Source organism: Emys orbicularis, chromosome 10 (assembly GCF_028017835.1).
Source record: "Emys orbicularis isolate rEmyOrb1 chromosome 10, rEmyOrb1.hap1, whole genome shotgun sequence".
Taxonomy (NCBI): Eukaryota; Metazoa; Chordata; order Testudines; family Emydidae; genus Emys; species Emys orbicularis.
In genome coordinates this window covers 53,268,856-53,289,397 of record NC_088692.1, presented here as the reverse complement: position 1 = coordinate 53,289,397, position 20,542 = coordinate 53,268,856, and the positions used below count along the sequence as shown (strand labels likewise).

Below are 20,542 nucleotides of genomic sequence, written 5' to 3'. Positions count from 1 at the left end.
TGCCTGGTGTAGGGAAGATATGGAAGCTGGGGGAAAACCTCAAGGATTCCAAAATGGCCACTGATACAGGGCAGGGCCCCGCTGTCCCAGCCATATTTCCAGGGTATGTCTCATTGAAGTAGGGTGACCAGATGTTCCGATTTTATAGGGACAGTCCTGATTTTGGGGGCTTTTTCTTATATAGGCGCCTATTACCTCCTCGCCCCCTGTCCCGATTTTTCACACTTGCTATCTGGTGATAGGTGGGAAGAGAGGATCTTGTCCAGACTGGTGGGTACTCCTTTAGGGTTGTGATATGCAAAGTCCCACCTCCGAGTCTGATATTGAGGATTCTCCTTTCTCTGACCATGGTTGGGCTGATCCAGTTGGTGCTGGGGACCTGTGTGAGAACTTGGCAATGGATGGAGTGATGCCATCATAGAAGACTTCCCTTTGGATGATACAGAGAGACTGCCTGTCTGGGGAGCAGACAACTGCAGTACTGGAAGTTGAACTGCTGGCAGAAGTGGCAGTAGTGCTGAAGGACTGGACTTCTGTAAGGAAGGAGACACTGGCACCATGAGGCAGAGTAGGTTTCTTGCCTCTGCAAACACCTCTGGGATATTTGGCACCAAGATGGTCCCTTGTTGTGGCGCCAAAGAAGTTGACAGTGCCCCTTGTGAAGCTAGAGCTGACTTAGGCACCGATTTGGAGGAGGAGTGCTTAGGTTTCAGGTGCACTCTGGTGCTTCCCTTTTTTACTAAAAAAATTCGGCTTATGAATGAGTATATATGGTATATATAAATGTTACTAACTATCCTAACGACACTAAAGACTAGACACTAGATTAACTACACGCATACACTATGGTCACAAAGGCTGGGAGAAAGAATTCTGGTATAGAAAAGTTCCAACGACTGTCATAGGCGGTAAGAAGGAACTGAGGTGGGCTAGGGGCAGTTCTGCCTTTATACCTGTATGCAGTGGCACACAGCAGGAGGGAAAGTTTGAGCCTCTCAATGGGTACCACTGAGGGAAAAAGTTTGAGGCTCACGTGCTGGGTGCATCAACCCCAAGAACTGAATGCACACATGCAGTCACTCTAAGAAGGAATTGATTGATCCAGTATGGCAAATCCTATGTTTTTAGAGCTCATAAAGAATGGGTCAAAGGATGCAGAGTACTGGTCAACAACCTCGGTATGCTGTGATAGAAAATTATGGGGAGAGGAAAGGCAAATAAGGGAGATATGAATATTAAGCTCTAATTATGTGTGTCCACCTTCCTTTCCACTGGTGCCCATGTCAATATATAGCCTCTACAGTTGGGGTCCTTGAAATCCATAACTGTACATTAGTTCAACAAAGCTAGGTTCCTCAATCTCTCCATTTCCATTGTCTATCCTTTTCCTTCAAGGAAGCAAGAATTTCATGTTATAAGACTCTAAAAAATGCTCTGGATTAGCTTTTATTTTTCCATTATGGGTCCCGTCAGCCTAGGATACTGTCAGCGGACTTCCACTTTAGCAGCAGGGAATCTCATTTCTACTATGCCTATGCATTTTACAAGGCCTCGGTGAACCTTAAACAAGATGGATATGTGGGGAATGAATTGTAGAGTGATGAAAATGAGAAACACTGAGGATCACAAACACTGCACCATCTGTGCTACTTTGTTGTATTACACAAAAGCACAACTGCAAATTAAATACAGTGCCAAATGAAAGCTTGCTAATCCCATATTGATATCTTGTACTTGGCACAACCTGCTTTCTAAGAGTCCAGTTTGATCACTGACCTCGTTTCACTGATCTGGCTTTGGGAGTAATGCTCTGCTCTTTTGCTGGTATGCCAAGACATAAAAACTCAATGCTACTGTGACTGCACTTAGAATAGATTAAGTGTTTAATGTATAAAACTGGCTTGATCCAAGCTACAAAGTATTGGGATGATCTGCTGTAAGACTTTTGCCAGGAAGGTCATTCAATTTAGAGCCTGAGTTACCAAAAAAATATTCTCATGCCCTAACAAACTAGACAAAGATAGGAATATACATTTTTTTCAGTGGAAGACATCCAGCCAGCATTTTACTTATGTTTTGTTATGTTTTATGCTTGGGGAATGCATGTTAGCAAGAACTCTAAGGTCATACAGCTTGCAAGGGAAACTCCCACCATCCTGAAGCAAGGACTCAAGATATAATAAAGCCATAAATTAGGGTACTTGCATTTACATACACTCCCATCCTGTTTACCCCATTATAGACCCCGTGCCCCTCCACCTTAGCTACAACGCAGCACCTGCCTGCAGCCAAAATATCAAACACACACTTCAGGCCAGGACCTCCTTAATGGTTCCTGCTGCCTGACTGTTCAAGATGGCTTCTGAACTATGATCTCAGGTACGCATAATACTGTTCAATAATTTTTGGTGCTGTTTCAGTCTTGATAATGTTTGATATTGAATTTTAAAAGTGGAAGTAGTTTCCACTCCAGTTTGCTCCACTGCATCACTGAAACAGTAATTACCCATGTTCACAGTCCAAACCTGATAAGATTCTCAATAATCACTTATTTCTGCTAATGCTCTTTTACTTAGGTCCTTGCTATACTGCTGCTTTATTCAGTATGTTCAAGGATAACACCCAATGCTGGGATGAGACAAGCTGCACCTGTCCAATACACTTTACAAAAAGTTAGTCCTCACTGCTCACTTGCATTTCACTGTGACCTTTTCACTACACGTCTGGAACTGCTGATAAGAATCCTGTTCCACTGCTATGGAGGAACACACACAGACACATTGACCCAGCACTACCAATTATTTAGAACATGGATTAGTTCTTGTTTGTGAAGAGGAAATACCTAAGAGCAAGGAATTTTATAAAAGCTTTGTAAAGAGAGCCTTGTTTTTGCTTGTTTGAATGCAATTCTGAGCTGACTGGAGCCATTGTTTTGGTTTGCATTGTTTCAGTCAAAGCAACTTGCACATAGTTTGCTGTACCTTTTTGCAAAGGACACTTGTTAGTGGGAGATGAGAATAATGGAAATTTATATCACAAATGCCATGGCTAAAAACTGCACGCTCATTTATTCAGCAGGCAAGCATGTCCTGACACATGACTAAAATTACACACCCTTACAAACAGTTTTATTCCTGCAATATCTAGGCAAAACAAATGAGTTGGGGACAGGCTGGTTTTCCACCACACCTATTAAACTGCCATTTTCTATTAAAATTAATAAAACATAAAGGATGTTCTGGGTATACTCATCTACACAGAAGGTGCATTCTACTGGGATGTTTCTGAAGACTCAATTCAGCAGTACTCAATTGGTCAAAGTCTAATTCTTAATACTACTGGAACATAGTTTTTGCTTTTTAATATAATTAGAAACTATATCCCTTATGGATAACAACACTTAACATTAAGTATAGTTTTGTACAGTTTGTTATCTTTTGTTTTCTATAAAGTAGTTACAAAAGGAGAAAAAAATATTCCATTGTTAGAAACTCTTTCAGCTCTAATATAAAGTCATAGAACCTAGTAAGAGTTTGTCAAGCCCTGGACCAGATTCTTAGGTGATGCAGTTTGGCATAGCTCTATTGAAGTTAATGGAGCTACACATATTTACGTGAGCTGAAGATACGGCCCCATGTGTATAATTCTTAAGACACCTTCAAGATAGATCTTGTATGATTCTTCTGCTACTATAAGTTGTCTAACAATAATAGACAGTCCGTATTATGGGTTCATTGTAGGATTTGATCTCAATATCTATATTTTTTCATGGTTTAAAATGCCAGAAGCATAGCGCATTCACATTATAGATGGATGATTTCAAAATTTAGTTAGTATAAAAAATCTGTAGGAGAGTAAAATCCTGCTATATTTGCCAATACTCTTAATTTACAACAGTTCAATGGATTTTGTTTGTTTGTTTGTTTTTTACATTATATGTTTTTGAAAAATCTGGAGCCAAATGTTATGGTAGAGTTATAGACCCCTTTAAAGGTGAGTTTATAGTAAAACCCTTGACTATATTTTAGAGAATGGCACTGCAATAAAAAAAATCTATCAAGGAAACACAAATAAAGTGAGCCAGGCTTGGTTGAAAGCATAATATTTGAAGATATGAAGGGGAGAAAATGGAAAGACAACAGCAATTCCCTTGAGCTAGCATTGCTTTGCTTACAAAGAAATCAGTGAGCATTTGTAGTCAAAGTATCTTCCTACATCACATTCACTGCCAGAGAAGTTGTTTGCAAGCCTAACTTTTCCTCTCACCATGACAGCACAACAATCCATAGTGACCCGTGGTTCAATGGCATTTTATGGATCCTTCACTCTAGAGTCCTTCATACCTACTAGGTTATGGTAAATTCCTGTTAATTTGTGAACTGATTTTCAAGATAATAATGTTTTGGGTAACAAAGAAAAAAAAAAAAGAGCACACATTTGGCTACACTCTCTCCTTTCAAAATATATTTAAAAAACAAACTCAAAGGCTCTACTGCATGTTTGGAAAGGCTTTAAGTCACTTTCATCAATGAAACATTTTTATTCAGTGTTTAATGTAACACTTCCATCTCTCTAGATCTGCTGGCCAGTCGTAGTGCATGAAATAGCAAACCACCTGCCATCTCTTCTTGGCAGATTATTTCTGCATCATTACAAGCAAAAAAAAAAAAAAAAAAAAAAAATCAATGGAAGACCATTGATTTTGCAACCAGACAAGATTGCCAGACAAATAATACATCATAAAGTTATTCATGTCCTGGTTCTCAATTGTTTTGAGTCAGCAGACAGTTCACTTCATCATCTTATAATGGCATCCATATTACATCTGTGATCTTTGCAACAATAGAGGCCCTGGATGGCTGAACAAATATAAACCCAATAGAATGTGGCAACACTTCAATGCAATACGTAACCTTGAAAAACCTCCTAAAGAGATGCCTTTTCAAATTCAGAACCTATTTTATATCAAGTTAGCATTGACATTCTTACTTTCTTGCTTCTCATTCTGTTTTAATAAATAAAGGTGGTTGGGAATAATAATTATATTTTGCCCTTCTGTAGTACCATCACTCTGAGAAGCTCAACTTGCTTGATAAGCATTAATGAATTTAGGCTCACAATACCCATGTGAGGTAAGAAAAATCATAATTTTCATTTTAAACTTGGGGAAATTGAGTTACAGACATTCAGTTGCTCAAGGTCACATAGGAAGTCTATGGCAGAGCAATGAATAGAACATAGGTTTCCTGGCTCCCAGTCATCCTCATATTAGAGCACATCTTATCAGATGAGCATTATCATCTCATTAGCAGTGGAGGTGTGGGCACCCAAAGGGAGGGTGAGTAAATCTCCTATATGAATCACAAACATGATAAAATAACACAACCCCTTTATTAGGTAAGATAACTGTTTATTTGCATATGAAATAAGTACCTGGGTGTTTTTCTGACCAGGACTATGGAATGGAGTATTCAACGAAAAAAGCTAACTCTTTCTTCACTGAAATACAGCACTAGCCAATCAAGATTCCTCAGTTCCATTCATTTTTAATATATCACAGAAGGCCACACCGATGGCAAGATAGGGCTTCAGAATGGCTGGTGAGAATGTAAGGGTTTGTAAGGGAATGGAAAGGTATGCTAATTAAGAATGTATATAAATAAAATTCACAGACAGCCATATATATAAACCTTTGAAATTACTCCTAATTAAAAATGAGAATTTGGTGACTCTGCATGCAAATGAACTTAAAGGTTCTACTACTGAAGGCTTCCAAGAGCCTGCCTGCAGTCTTTACATTAAAAACACAGCTGTTTATACCATTCTTAAGTCAATACATAATAGGTATGCTAAACAGCTAGTAAGACAGTTGGTGGCTTTTAAAAAATTGCCCCAGATGTACAACGAACAGGGGATCCAGCTAAAGGTTAATTATGCCATTGACAAAAATGGCACTTTAAAGAAAGAAGGGCCAGTAGCTGCAGATCATTACTGTACATGGATTAGCTATTGCAAACAGCATAATTAGCTATACTGTAATATGCAGGGTTTTATTATTAATATTACTGATGTCTGGGACAACCGTTTTTGAAACTTTCTTACCTTGACTGCATAATTGTTGAGGGGATCTTTTGCATAAGAAGCTGGGTAGTAAACTGCATCACCTGCTTCACAGCATGGCCTGTCACTGGTTAGCCTGAAGTCTGACCAGCTGTCCACCCCAAATCGCAGCTGGTCTTTCTGTCCAGCCATGAAAAGATCTTCGCATTTGTTCGCCAGCTTCTTCAGTGAATCAGTATGAAGGCTTCTGATTTTGCCTACCACCTCTTCTCGGTTCTCAATTCCTCGATAAAGTGCTTGCCTCTGTGGCTTCTGTATATTCTTGCTCTGCTTAGTCTGAGAGATGTATCTCCCAGACAGAGACTCCATGCTGTTGGAACACCTATCCTTAATACTGGCAGTGGTTAGGCTGGAAATGCTGTTGGCTGTTGAGTTGGTTGCTTTTCCTTTTTCTAAAGGCCTGTCCAAGGAATCTCCTGACTCATTGTCCAGTGCCTTGAGTTCTGAGCTGACTGAAGAGCAGACACTGCTTGCTTCCCAGTTGGTGTCAATGTCGTATGTAGGGTTGGCCACAACACAGAGATTATTCTCCAGGGTCTGCTTCTGGAGTTCTTTGGGGATCGGCTCTGTGTTGGCTCTCAAAATGGTTTTCTTTGGCAGTGGAGGTGGTGTTGGCTGTAAGCTGTTAGTTGCCTCTTGGTCTGCTATTCCTCCAAAGGCAATGGCATCATCCAAAGCTCCCTTTGGCTGCCGGGGCTGCTTTGGAGGTATCATGGCTGCTCTGGACTGACCTGTGTAATAAAAAAACAAACAAACTCAAAAGCTTTAGAACCCTTTGGATTTACTATGACTGCATATTCACACTTCACAAAGAAGTGTAAGTGGGCAACTGAGAAAATTGCTGGATGATGTAGATGACTACAATCTCCTCAAATCCAAGTCTAACAAAAAGTGAAGGTGTGAGGCTGGTGTTTTGAGGGACAAAAGATAACGTGACTAAACCAGCACCAGATGTATACTATCATATAAAGAATATCTTGACTTGTTTAACTGGGCTAGCATCTTACATTTCATGAGCTTACTTAAAACATGAAAGAGAATGCAAATCAGAAGTATGGCCTGTCAAGCCTAGCATTCTAGCTGAATTCCAATCTGAGTAATTACATTCTGTCTCCCTTAATTCTCCCTGCAGGCAGCTGATTACAGTATTCTTCCTCATTTCCTGTTCTAAACTGTTATGTACTTTGAGTGGGTGCTTCTGTATTTCACCCCAGAGGTGTCTACATTTCACTAGTGGATGGAGTGATCCCTCTTTGTATATACTCATGGTAATTTGTAAAACACTTTGGGATCATCTGATCTGAGAGGTGCTACATACATTCAAAATATTATAAAACATAAACCAGGAAACATGCAAGAAAAATAGCACACTATAGATATCTAGGCAATGATATCAGAGATAATCAAGTTGGTCTCTGCAAATTCATTAGTAACTTCATAACAAATAGAAGAGTAAGAGCCTAAGTCTGCTATCATTTAATTGAGAAGATTTCCCCCACTCATTTCAGTAAAAGCAGGACTGGGTTCTGGGACTGCAGAAATATACAAGCTTACTCTTCCCCCCCCCCCCCCCCGCAGCCCCCAATATCAGAGATTAATAGAAATAGTAACTATCTCTGACACCCCTTTCCCTTGCTCATTTGCCAGTGGCTGCTGTGTTGGGAGTATTACATGCATAGACATCCTGATCTAGAACCAGTCAAGAGATTCCAATCTGCAGTTTTGGATAGACAAAAACCCTGAATTTCCACTGAAAGCCTGATTACACACAAACATTTTATGTGCTTCCTGAGAGGATAAAGCTTCCTGTATTGTGTTTTGGGTGGATTTTAGAGAAGGCAATTATGAATCCTTCAAAATGGGAAGGGGGGGAGAAAAACAGGATGAGTGACAGTCATACTGCTCTGTGAGGCAACCGCTCCTTGTATAAAAATAAAATGATGCATTTTTTTTCGTTTCTAATAAATCAACTGCTATTTTGAGAGGAGTTTATTTTGTAAATTTTCTACCACATCTGTGGGGATCATTGACCATAATGATAAGGTAGGAAGCCAATTTCTACAAATGTAATGGAGCAAGCATAGAATGAACTCTATCTAGTTCAGCAAGTGAGCATTTCTATCTAGAAGGGAATAGCAAGTTAAGAGATAATGAAACTACTTGATTGTTGGATAAGTTTGGGGTGCCCCACTGAAGGTCTCTAAATTAGAAATGGACCTGGACTGGAACCCATAGTCCGAACATCCCAGAACTTTGTGTAGGTTATAATTCAGATTTGAACCTCCTTACTTGGGCTCATACCTAATACAAATGTATTACAGAACCTTTTGCACATGAATATTTTCCTCCCTCAGATTTTAAAATATATAAACACAGCTGTTATTAATGTAATAGAATCCATGATTAACCCCTACTCTGCAGGCAAAGATGCACTATCAACTGGAATATTGGGCCACACTGCTGATAAGATCTTTTAATTACGAAGATTGAGGAGGTTTGTATTCCTTGGGACTGTGAAAGGCAATGGAAGTTCAGAAGGAGTAAAACACTGTATCTGGAGTTCTTTTTGATAATTTCCTCATGATAATACTAAGAGAGGCACTGAGTTGTGAGTAGGAAGAAACTGTATGATTTATGTCCACAGATGGCAGGCTAGCTCTTTGGCATGATCTTCAGGAAAGGCCACATCTCCTTTTAGCTCCCACAAAATAAAAATGTCCAAAGACAGGAGGCAGTGGAGGATCCAGGTAATAGCCTAGCAGTACAGGAAGTAGATGAGAAGGTTAGTCTTGGCAAGGGCTGCAAAAAGAAGAGATACAGTTCACAGCCAGGGTCATAAAAATATTTGGATGGGTCCCCAAAGCACAAATTCAAATGAACTCCCCTTTCCCCCTTATACAGCCTGGAAGTGCCTTCCTTTCCACTTCTTACCCCTTTTTTCTCATCCACCCAAATGTCCATCTTAACTTACATCAGCATCTCTTTATATTCCCCCTTACAAAATCTGTGGCTATGCACCTCTCCTTAAGTCTCCCTCAAATGCCTGTTGACAAAGTCTACACCCTCTGTCTACACCGTGCCTCCAAGTTCACCTGTCCATTTCCTGAATCCTATGCTCTTCCACAGTACAGCTCCTTACTTACTACATCTGCTGGTGGTTGGTGAAAGAGACCATTGCTGCTTGTCTGCTACCACTTCAGCATGCAGTCTCCTAATGTATGTTGCTTTCATGGCTAGCTAAACCAGAGGCTGCAAAAGAAACTTGGGGAGTAACAGGAAGACATATTAGAATGAGATGCACATGCAAGCCGCAGCAGGAGCCCCTGCAGTGAGGGTAAGCTATATGACTGATCTCCCTGCTGCTCTAGTCCCTGTTTACAGTTTCTCCTCCATCCTCCACAGGCTAATCAGATGGGAAGGAGGTTGGCCCTTGGAACCTGACTCTTCCCACTGTAATAGTTATGGCTCCTGCACAGCTACTTGGAATCATGGGCATCAAAGTACCATTGGGGCATTTATAATGGGATTTATGCTCCTTTCTTTGTCTTCCAGCAGCAGGACATCTGCAAGAAGGCTGATGATAGCCCACTCATCCATCTGGTGCAGAAGGGAGATGTCTGCTGGCAATGATGGAACCCATCAGAACATTTTACAGACAAGTCCAAAAACAGTTACTGTACACATTTTTCAGATCCAATTTAAACCACTGCCTTGTATTCCCAGTCCATGGAAATGAATCTGTAAGATCTGTCATGCCAGAATATAGTGTCTTCCCCACAAGGACAAGTTTTTCCTAGTGAAATTCATCCATCTGGATTAAGTGTTTGAAAAGCTTCATATCTGTGCTGTTTTTATGCTGAGCTCTTAACCCTGTTCATTCTTCTCATGACTCTAGGGCCAAATCTTCTAGCTCAGCTTTCCAAAGGCTTGCTGCAACATTGCATGCCCCACATTTTTATGTCATAGAGTCTCTCTGAGGAAGAAAAATGTTTGTCTTTTAAATCCTGCCCCCCTCTCTGTGTAAAGAAAAAAAGTTTTTAAACAGAGGTTAGCGGCAGAACAAACATTTCTCCTTCTTGCCTATCACCTCTCCCCAGCTTTCTTAACATCCTTCACTTCACTGCCTCCTGCACAGGCTCTTCAATATTACAGAATACAGTCTGAACTTCACCCTTGGAGGCAGATGAAGAGGAGGAACAGGCTCCATATTAACTACCACTTAAAAAAGTCCTTAAAAGGCTTCCAAACTATGCAAGAGGAAAGAAGTTAACTCTATAATAGTTTTCTCAATTGAATACAGATGACAGCTTTAAGGATAGCTTTAAGGAATAGTGCAGTGCCATTACATCTTACATTTGAGACCCTTACAGTGCTTTTTGAACATTGATGCATTAACCCTCACAACATCCTTCTGAGGTCATCACTAGGAACATCACTAAGGAACATCATTAAGTTAACTTTAAAATGTCTGTAATTTTTTCTTATCCAAGCTACTGATTTATTCTTCATACCTTGATTTGAAATCTTCTCTTGAATTAGCTTTGAATCATAGTAATGTAGGGCTGGAAGGGACCTTGAGAGATCATCAAGTCCAGCCCCCTGTGCTGAAGTAGGACCAAGTAGACCATCCCTGACAGGTGTTTGTCCAACCTCTGCTTAAAAGCCTTCAATGATGGTGATTTTACAATCTCCCTTGGAAGCCTATTCCAAGGTTTAACTAATCTTACAGTTAGAAAGTTTTTCTTAATATCTAACCTAAATCTCCCTTGCTGAAGATTAAGCCCATGCCTTCTTGTCCCATTACATCTGTTTCTAAGGGGACACTATTGATGGGAGGCAGTGAATTCATGTTTCTGAGGGACACGCAACTAACATGCCAGCTACCATAAAGTCCAACTTCATTCTATTCTCTATTTCTAAATCTTCTCTTAGCAAATAACATGCCCTAATTTTATTTATATTAATACTGCTGCAACATGATACCTTTCTTTTCTGTTATTCCTGTTCAGCAGCGTCCACTGTCAAGTAGTTTGAGATACTATATATAAATAAAGTGCTATAAAAATAATAGGAAATTTGACTGTAGTTCAGAGAATCCCTCCTTCAAACCAAGGCTTTGTACAAATTCCTGAAATTGGTCACATATTTGGCTCATTAGCTAATGCCTGGAAAAGTGTCTGATGTGGCCTCAAATATCATTCTGTGCACAGACATATTTCTGAGACCCCTGTTTGCCTGCAAGAAATAACCTTTATTAGTCCAGTACGCTAATAAGGACAAGCCCTTCAGGCCTTCCACCCCACTACATTGTCCCATTCTCATAATCATCTGTACCTCATGCCCCTTTATTCTTTTAAGTCTTGTTCTAATTATATGTCATTACCATCTCTGGTCTAAAGAAAAAATGCTTTGTGGAAAGACATTGGAATTCAAAACTACACTGAAAGTGTTAATTTTATCCTAATTTTTGATATTCCAAGGGATGGATAGGCTATTGCTATTCTTATTAACGCTGTCATTTCTTATTTTTCATTGTAGTGACCACAACAGCATCATAGATCTCCCAGAGCAGTAATGAAGGCAGGTAAACTGGATACATAGAGGTAAAATGCCTGAGATACATGAAGTCCACACACACACAAAAAAAAAGTGGTAAAACCATTCCTGAACATGAAGAGGGGGATGAAAAGGAACTCAAATTGGACGTTCCAGTTTGAAGAGGAGAAAATAAAGTCTGCTTTTTGAAAGAGTCTTGGCAGGTTCATTCAAGAGGACAAGGAACTGATGCTGAACTATTTCCGGAATAAGAAGGAAAGGAAATTTGAGGACCAACAATTTCAAAGAAAAATCTTCAGTAAGTACATAAGGTCTCAGTAAAAGGAGACAGCAAAGCTAACCTGACAACTGCCCTCTGCACCTATGCCTGTACCACATGCTCTCCACAACACAGTTAATTAATCAAGACAATTCTACTACCTGGACTACCACTAAGTCTCCAACTTATTCATATCCATTCCCCAAACATTCCACCCTTTCACTCCCCCAAAGAAAGGAAAATTAACATCCAGGAGATGTACTTTATGTCCCGATGCAATATTATCCCCCTATTGCCCTTGATTTTATAAATATGCTCCCTTGGCTTGGATATTGCAGCTGGTCTGCATGTATGTATTTGTATCATAAAGTAGATTCTGGAAAAGATTCTCTGTGTAATTAGCAGATCAGTTGGACAGAGCTTTAATATCAATACAACAATAATTCACTCCTTGATACACTCTGACTATAACTAATACGAATTACTAACAAACCATGAGAAAAAACACATAACTATCAACAGTATAACCCGTCCTTTCACAAAAGCATAGTAGCAGTTGCTGATAAATGCCCGGTCAATGCATCCATGCTACTACAATGTGAAACTACTCCATATACAAATTAAGTGAATTAGATAATTACACAATAATTAATAAAGAGAAATCCACCACCAAAATAGTAATAAATTATTTCTAGCTAAAGGAAAAGTAACACTTAGTAACCGATATGCATGATATATCCCCAGTTCCTCACCATCAATTTGGGAGAGGTTGCACAGAGCTGTTCTACATATGGGCTGCATGTGCCAATATAAGTAACAGCTATGAGCAAGTTTGATCAAGTCAATTTTCCCACGTACACACAGTCAAACACAGAGAGATAACAGATTATAAAGTCAAAAATCACTATGAAGTCAGATAGTCTAGTCTGACCTCCTGCATAACACAGGCCACAGGACTCCCCTGAATTAATTCTTGTTTGAACCGGAGCATATCTTTTAGAAAAAACATCCAATCTTGATTTTAAAATTTCCAGTGATGGGGAATCCAACACTAACCTTTGCAAATTATTCCAATGGTTAATTACCCTCACAGTGAGGTGACAAGTAGGAAGGGTATGGGGGGGTCAAATGCTCCCCCCAAGATTGGCCTGCTTGGGGCAAGAGGCAGAGGTAGGGTTGCCAACTGTCTAATCACACAAACCTATACACCCTTGCCCCGCCCCTTCCCCAATGCCCCACCCCTGTCATCCCCCTTCTCAGAGGCCCTGCCCCGCTCACTCCATCCCCCGTTCCTCCATCGCTCGCTCTTCCCCACCCTCACTCACTTTCTTTCACCAGGCTGGTCACATGTCCTCCCCTTTAGCTTGTGCCCCCCGGTATGGGGAGGCACGAGTCGTTTATGCCCTCACTGTTAAAAATGTGCAGCTTATTTCTAGTCTAAATTTGTCTAGTTTCAACTTCCAGACATTGAATCTTGTTACATCTTCATCTGCTAAACTGAAGAGCCCATTATCAGCATTTTGTAACCTATGTAATTCCCTACAGACTGCAATAAAACCACCCTTTAACCTTCACTTTGATAAGCTAAATAGATTGAGTTCTTTCAGTCTTTCACTCTAAGGCAGGTTTTCAATCCTTTAATCATTCTCATGGCTCTTCTCTGAACCCTCTCTAAATTTTCAATATCTTTCTTGAACTGTGTACGTCAGAACTGGACACAGTATTCCAGCAGTGGTCAGAGCAGTGCCAAATACAGAGTTAATATTGCTTGTACTTGATATTTCCCTTTTTATGCATCCATGGATTGCATTCACCCTTTGGCCAGAGTGTTGCACAGGGAGCTCATGTTCTGCTAATTATTCACCACAACTCCCAGGTCTTTTCCAGAGCCATTCCTTCCCAGCATACTCTGCCATCCTGTAGGTAGGTTCTTCATTCTTTGTTCCTGAGTGCTTTTGAAAATACTACTCTACATGTGTAACTACCTGACTGCATATGCAAATTTGTAAATCCTAAAATTATTCTTGGCATAAAATTTCAGGTGCAAAATCAGAGGCCAGGTTAAGGCTTTTTAGAAACACAAGGGCATAATGTCTCTTTCAAAAATAGACATACAAAATTTTCGTAAAAAGTCCTTAAAAAGGAGCATTTTGGGTATTGTCCCAGATATCTCTATATTTACACAGATTTTTAATGTTTATGTAGCCCATGCATGAGAATAGTTCTTCTGGGTTAATATATGTCTCTAATTACTTCAAAAGCTGCATTACTTATACAAGAGAATATTCTCGTCAGATGTGAATTACAAAGTTAAGATGTGTGCTATCTGTAAAAACAAAAACAACCCCCCCGCATAAGAATATGTAAAAAAAATGTAGTGTGCATTTGCAGAAGATGAGTTTTAAACTTCAGTAACTTTGCTGCTGTTAAATTACTATTATTATTTTTATCTACCCAGTATAAAGACCATGTTTATATTATAGATAGACTTTGCCACAAACTGTATTTTGAACTGAAATAGTCCTACTTACAAGTGCCCCCCAAAACATCCAAGCTAGTAAACTACAAGGGCTATATTCTTGTTTCAGTTACATCAGTGTAAATCTGAAGTAACTCCACTGAAGTCAATGGAGTTACTGTAGAGTTATTCTGCTATAGCTGAAATCAGAATCTGGCTCCTATTTTTTTTTTTTAAACACTTAGGTAACAAACAATGAAACCAAACTCCTTCCCTCCCCCCCCCCCCCCCCCAATTAAACAAATTCAATTTTTGGAGTATACTAGGTAAGTATCAATCTAGAGCAGGGGTTGGCAACCTTTCAGAAGTGGTGTGCCCAATCTTCATTTATTCACTCTTATTTAAGGTTTTGTGTGCCAGTAATACATTTTAACGTTTTTAGAAGGTCTCTTTCTATAAGTCTATAATATATAACTAAACTATTGTTGTATGTAAAGTAAATAAGGTTTTTAAAATGTTTAAGAAGCTTCATTTAAAATTAAATTAAATTCAGAGCCCCCCAGACTGGTGGCCAGGACCCGGGCAGTGTGCGTGCCACTGAAAATCAGCTTGCATGCTGCCTTCGGCACGCGTGCCATAGGTTGCCTACTCCTGATCTAGAGTTTTAAACCCTGGGAGACAGGTATTTATTTAAATGGAAGAGCTATACCAACCCTACCACAACTATGATAACATAATAAGTAAAAATTATTTATGTATTTACTATGATCTACACTACAGTACAAACATTCCATTGTAAATCTGAACTAGAGAAATAAAACTGTAGGTGCAAGTTTCAGTGAAGAAGACACTGAGTCAAATCAAAGTATATCATTTTTCCCCTCTTCCCACTCAGACACAAGTACAATTTATTGACTGCATAAAATAAATAACATTTGTCATTTGCCTGTGGTAAAACCTAAAAAGAAAGAGAAATTATTTATAAAACCTCCCAACATGGCCCTCACTTGATCAGTACAGTAGTAGAAGGAGGGGTGAGTGAACAAACCAGCAAAGAAAAGTTGCATTGGAGCCAGAGAATTCCATGCCATTTATGGCAGCATTGCTTTTTACAACTTAGGCTTGCCAGACCAAGCCTAAGGTTAGCTATTAACTCCTTCACATCTGGAAACCTAACTTAGGTGACTGAAAATCTGAGAGAAACCCAAGAAAGAGAAATATTGTCTGCTCCAAATAAAAGCCAAGGGATACCATTTTACATCACTTTATACTGGGGTATTAGTATTTGGGAAATATACTGGCAAAACAACAGACTGATTGAACTGAAATTCTATCACCACATTTCACATGAGTCTATCACCTCTTTACTATTACTATTATCATTATTTAGTATTTGTATTACCGTAGTACCTCAGAGCCCTAGTCATGGACCAGGACCCCATTGCTTTAGGCACCCAACAAACACACAACAAAAAGACAGTCCTTCTGCAAAGAGCTTACAATCTAAGTATATGAGACAAGGGATAGGTAGACAGACAGACAGATAGGGGAGTACATGGAAACAATGAGTCAATATTGCCAGCATGATAGGCAGGGGTCTCAGCACACGAAAAGCATAGCCATTGTCAAGTCTTTTGTAGATATCACAGATAAGGAGAGTTTTAAGGAGGATTTTGAAGAAGGAGAATGAGTAGTTTTGCAGATGTTTACGGGGAACACCTCCTCAGTGTGAAGGGCAGTATGGGAGAAAGAAAAAGATGCTTGTCTGAAAATTTAACAAGTGGGCAATGGAGGCTGTCATCATGGGCCGATCAGAAGTGAGCGTGGATTGTGAATAAGAGATGATATGCAGGGGTGGGGACTGACTGTGAAGGATCTTGAAAGTGAATACAAGCAACTTATGTTTGATGTGATGGAGAGGCGGAACCACTGGAGGGATGCAGAGAGCTGCTCTTGCCTCCCTGAGCTGTCAAGGGGGAGTTCCCCAGGGAAAAAGGATTGAGCATCCTGTGACTTACTGAAGAAAGAATCAGTCTGTACACCATGAGGCATGTTTGTTCTAAAATCTGAGGCCTGGTCTACACTAAAAAATTAAGTCAGCTTAACTATGTCGCTCTGGAGTGTGAAAAATCCACACTCCGAGTGGCATAGTTAAGCTGATCTAACCCCGAGTGTAGTCAGCACTAGGTTAACAGAAGACTTCATCCATCAACCTAGCTATCGCCTCTTGGGGAGGTGAATTACCTATGCTGATGGGAAAACCCTTCCTATTGGCATATGTAGTGTCTACATTGAAACGCTACAGCGGCACAGTTGTGTCGCTGTAGCATTTTAAATGTAGATGTATCCTGTAATAATGGTCATCAGCATTAAAACCTTTCATGAGAAACTTAAGCTGAAATGTATCAAATGGCTCAGGAGGAAATTCTTGATGTCACTATTTAAAAGGCATTTTTAATATAAATAGTCCTTCAATAGAATGAAACCTAAGGGTGAAAGGAAGCTGTCACATAAGCAGCCACTGGCAATGAGTGGTATTTCACACCTTGAGGGATTTAAAATTGCCATACCTGATCATAAGACATCCTGATAATAGGACATGGCTAAAATATGGCTAGGTCCTATCCACACTACAAATGGCATCTATAGTATAGACATGTTAGTGAACCAGATCCACTGACTTGGCTATCTTTGTAGTGTAGCTGTGCCCTAATTTATTAAAAAAATAAACACCCAAAAAACACATGCTTAAAACCACAACTAGCCATCATGCCTTTGAACAATTCCATGGGAGAGCCCAAACTTTGAGTTTCCTCCTCTCAGCCAGAGCATTTTGTTACATTAGTAATAAATAAATACATATTGTGGCAGAGCTCTGACCTTGTCCCCGTGGGTCCTGCGCTTCTAGGCGGAATATGCTAGCCTCAGTGGCTCTCTGTGACCCTCCATGTAGCCCTTCTTTCTCTAGGGCCAGGGTTACAGTCTACTGAGCCCTTTTCATCATAAGCCAGCAAGGAGGTTGGTGAGAGAATTCCCACAGTCTCTGTTGTCCCTAGGGCTTGTTTTAGAACAGTTTAGGCTCCTGTCCTGACAGGGGCCTGACTTCCCCTCCCAGGAGGTGTTCCTGTAGTGGTGGGTTGGGGGGAACCCGGGCCCGCCCTCTACTCCGGGTTCCGGCCCAGGGACCCTAATGGTAGCAGCTGTTGGCAGCCAACCTTTCACTGCCAGAGTTGCTACATTTCCCTGGGCCACTTCCCCACAGCTCTCCTGCTTCTCCCTTCTTCACCCTTACCTTAGGGCTCCCTTATCAATAACTTGAGGGTGTCTTCATTAACCAGTCCTTCAGCCGCACTTCCTCTCCCCTGGCTCTCCTCTGCCTGACTGGAGTGAGCCCTTTTTATAGTATCAGCGGGGCCTTAATTAGAGTCAGGTGGTCACATTAGCTTAATGGCCTCACCTGACTCTTTGCAGGTTAATTGGAGTCAGATGTTCTCATTAGCCTGGAGCAGCCCCTGCTCTGGTCAGGGAACAGAAAACTGTTAATCCAGTGGCCAGTATATCTGCCTTCTGCTATTCTGCTGTACCCAACTGGCCTGGGTCTATCACAATATTAAGAGTTACATTATGCCTTTCATCTTCAAAGTGATTTATAAACAATAGCTAAGTAATGCTTCATTTGTGAAACTGAGTCAGCCAGTTGTCTGCTATTTAGCCAATAACAACCACAATACTTTCACTGAATATTTATTACTCACCTATCTATAGAATTTATACAACTGAAGGCTTCAAAACTTAGGCCTTGATCATGCAAATACATGTCGACATGCTTAACGTTACACTTAGGAGCAGCCCCATTGCAGTCAGCCAACTCATCATATGCAAAAAGTTAAACGTGCTTAAATGTCTGCAGGACTGGTGACTTAATGAAAATCTTTCAGTATTTTGATTAATATCACATATTTTTGAAAATAAAGGAAGTATGAAATAGGTGGTTTTTGATTGTTTTTGTTTTACTAAGAAATCTATATGCTCATATCTCTATTTTCGCAGTACTTTTAAATAAAAATCCTTAAAAAAATCTATTGTGCCTATAATATTGGTAAAAAGCAACAGAGGGTCCTGTGGCACCTTTAAGACTAACAGAAGTATTGGGAGCATAAGCTTTCGTGCGTAAGAACCTCACTTCTTCAGATGCAAGATAATATAATATTGGTGTCACTTGTTGATAATGAATTATTTAACTTCCCTCCTTTGGCCTCTCAGAAAAACTTCCACAAAAACCCAAACAGCTACAACTCTTTAATATGGGACAGGAATTCATTGATGGCTGCATGCATGATGCAGCATATTCTTCAGAACATACATCTTTTCAATTGGTCTGCAAGATTAAAAGTAAATCACTAACTTTTTTAGAATAAAATTCAATTATATTCTTATTTACAAAGATGCTTCAAAATATGCCAGGAATCATCATCTAGATTGTAAGAGAAAAAGTCCTACATTTCACTGAGGATATCAGGAAAAATATTTTAGTCTAATAATTGTTCTGAAAGAGTTAAATAATCTATACAATAGTTATTTCAAAACTTTTCTCTGGTAAAATGGCTTTGGAAATATAAGAATGTGGAAAAATTGTGGCTCTCTCAAAAGGCATCTCTTACACAAGACATTTAATACCGATAACCCAAAGGCTATTTTTTGTATTTTTACAAATATTCCCCCTTCCCTCAGTTTTAAATAATTTCTTGAAAGCTTAGAAATGAAATTCTTACTGAATTTTGAATAAATCTTTACTTCATCACTGGCTTCCTTCTGCAGGTTGCTCCTAAAGCATGACACAATAGCATCTTTTTTCAACAAAGAACTGTAAACTGATATTTAAAAGTAGGTGAAGTTTGGGGTCAATGTCTCTTTAAGAACGCAAAATTTTCAAAAGGGTGTCAGGTGATCTAAGAGACAATAGCCCTCACATCAAGATAAGCCATCTAAGTGGGATGGAGGCTGAAGTTTGTCTTGTAAATGCACTTACCTAAATTGCTGTATGTAGCACTGCAAGGGCTCAAGTCAGAAGAATCTGAAGTTTCCTCCTTTTCTTCCTCCCCTTGTGGGCCATGGGGAGTTGACACTGGTATGACGGAGGCATTGCCACCAATGTCCTGCTTCACAAACACAGCTCTTGGAATCTGAGGAGACAATTCTTCCACCGTGGTCTCATCTGGCACTTGACTGAAACAAACAAACAAAATTTACCTGGTGGCCAAAGCTACCTGCCATATGTTATCAGTAAAACACTAGGTTTGGAATAATAAAATGCCTTTGGGTAAAAGGCAAAGAACTGGGAAATGGAAACAAAAATGTGTCCCTTTCACCTCTCCAAATTTTTTACAATGACTTTCTATCAAGTTGTTTTTCTTTCTCCTCACTAAAGTGCATACACTTTTTACTACAGTATTAATGGTAGGAAACATCTTTCGTACCAAAGTATCACAAAATGTTTCAAACAATTGAGTATAGTCAATACATGTAAGTACATGCAATGCACAGAGATAACAATACAGTACTTCATACAGCATCTGTAGGATTTATAGGGCAGCAACAATGATTAAGGTTTGTTTTTAAACCAATTATAAGGATTTTGCTTTAATGAGAGTTATACATTTACACAGAGGAGAATATACTCCTAAACTCTCTAGGAAATGCATAAAACTTTAAAGCTACATTTTCAAATTCTGGCAACATAATAGGAATTGTCACACTGGAATACAGACCAATAGTCCATCTAATCCAGCATTCTGTCTCCTTATAGTGACCTGCACAAAATATTTCTGAGAATTAAAACCCAGGCACGAATGCATCAAGCAATGCTAGGGGATATTTCTCCTTCCCTGCTCCCAACTGGTGGGAGTCTTCTTAATCAAATTGTGAAGACTGATAGTTTTACATCATAATAAAACTTTGAAAATCAACTATTTAGTCATTTTACAAGTGTTATATTTATTGAATATAGTTCAAAATGATGCAAAATATATACCACATAAAAATTAGTATTGTCCAGGTTTACCCAATGAATTGCTGCCTATTGCAGTTATATCAGCGATTGTCAAGAATGGTGCTATTTATAACATTTTAGACATTGGTTAATGACATTT

At 39.5% G+C, this 20,542-nt stretch overlaps 1 protein-coding gene across 1 annotated transcript in view; it reads right to left on the bottom strand.

The window, feature by feature from the left end:
- The window catches only part of PEAK1 (pseudopodium enriched atypical kinase 1), a 46,557-nt gene that overhangs the window by 13,222 nt on the left and 12,793 nt on the right, over positions 1 to 20,542 (bottom strand). Inside the window, exons 2-3 of the mRNA XM_065412580.1 lie at positions 19,423 to 19,619; positions 6,103 to 6,851 (exon numbers count right to left, since the gene is read on the bottom strand). Coding sequence (XP_065268652.1) covers positions 6,103 to 6,851; positions 19,423 to 19,619 — 946 coding nt within the window. The remainder of the gene's footprint in view (positions 1 to 6,102; positions 6,852 to 19,422; positions 19,620 to 20,542) is intronic.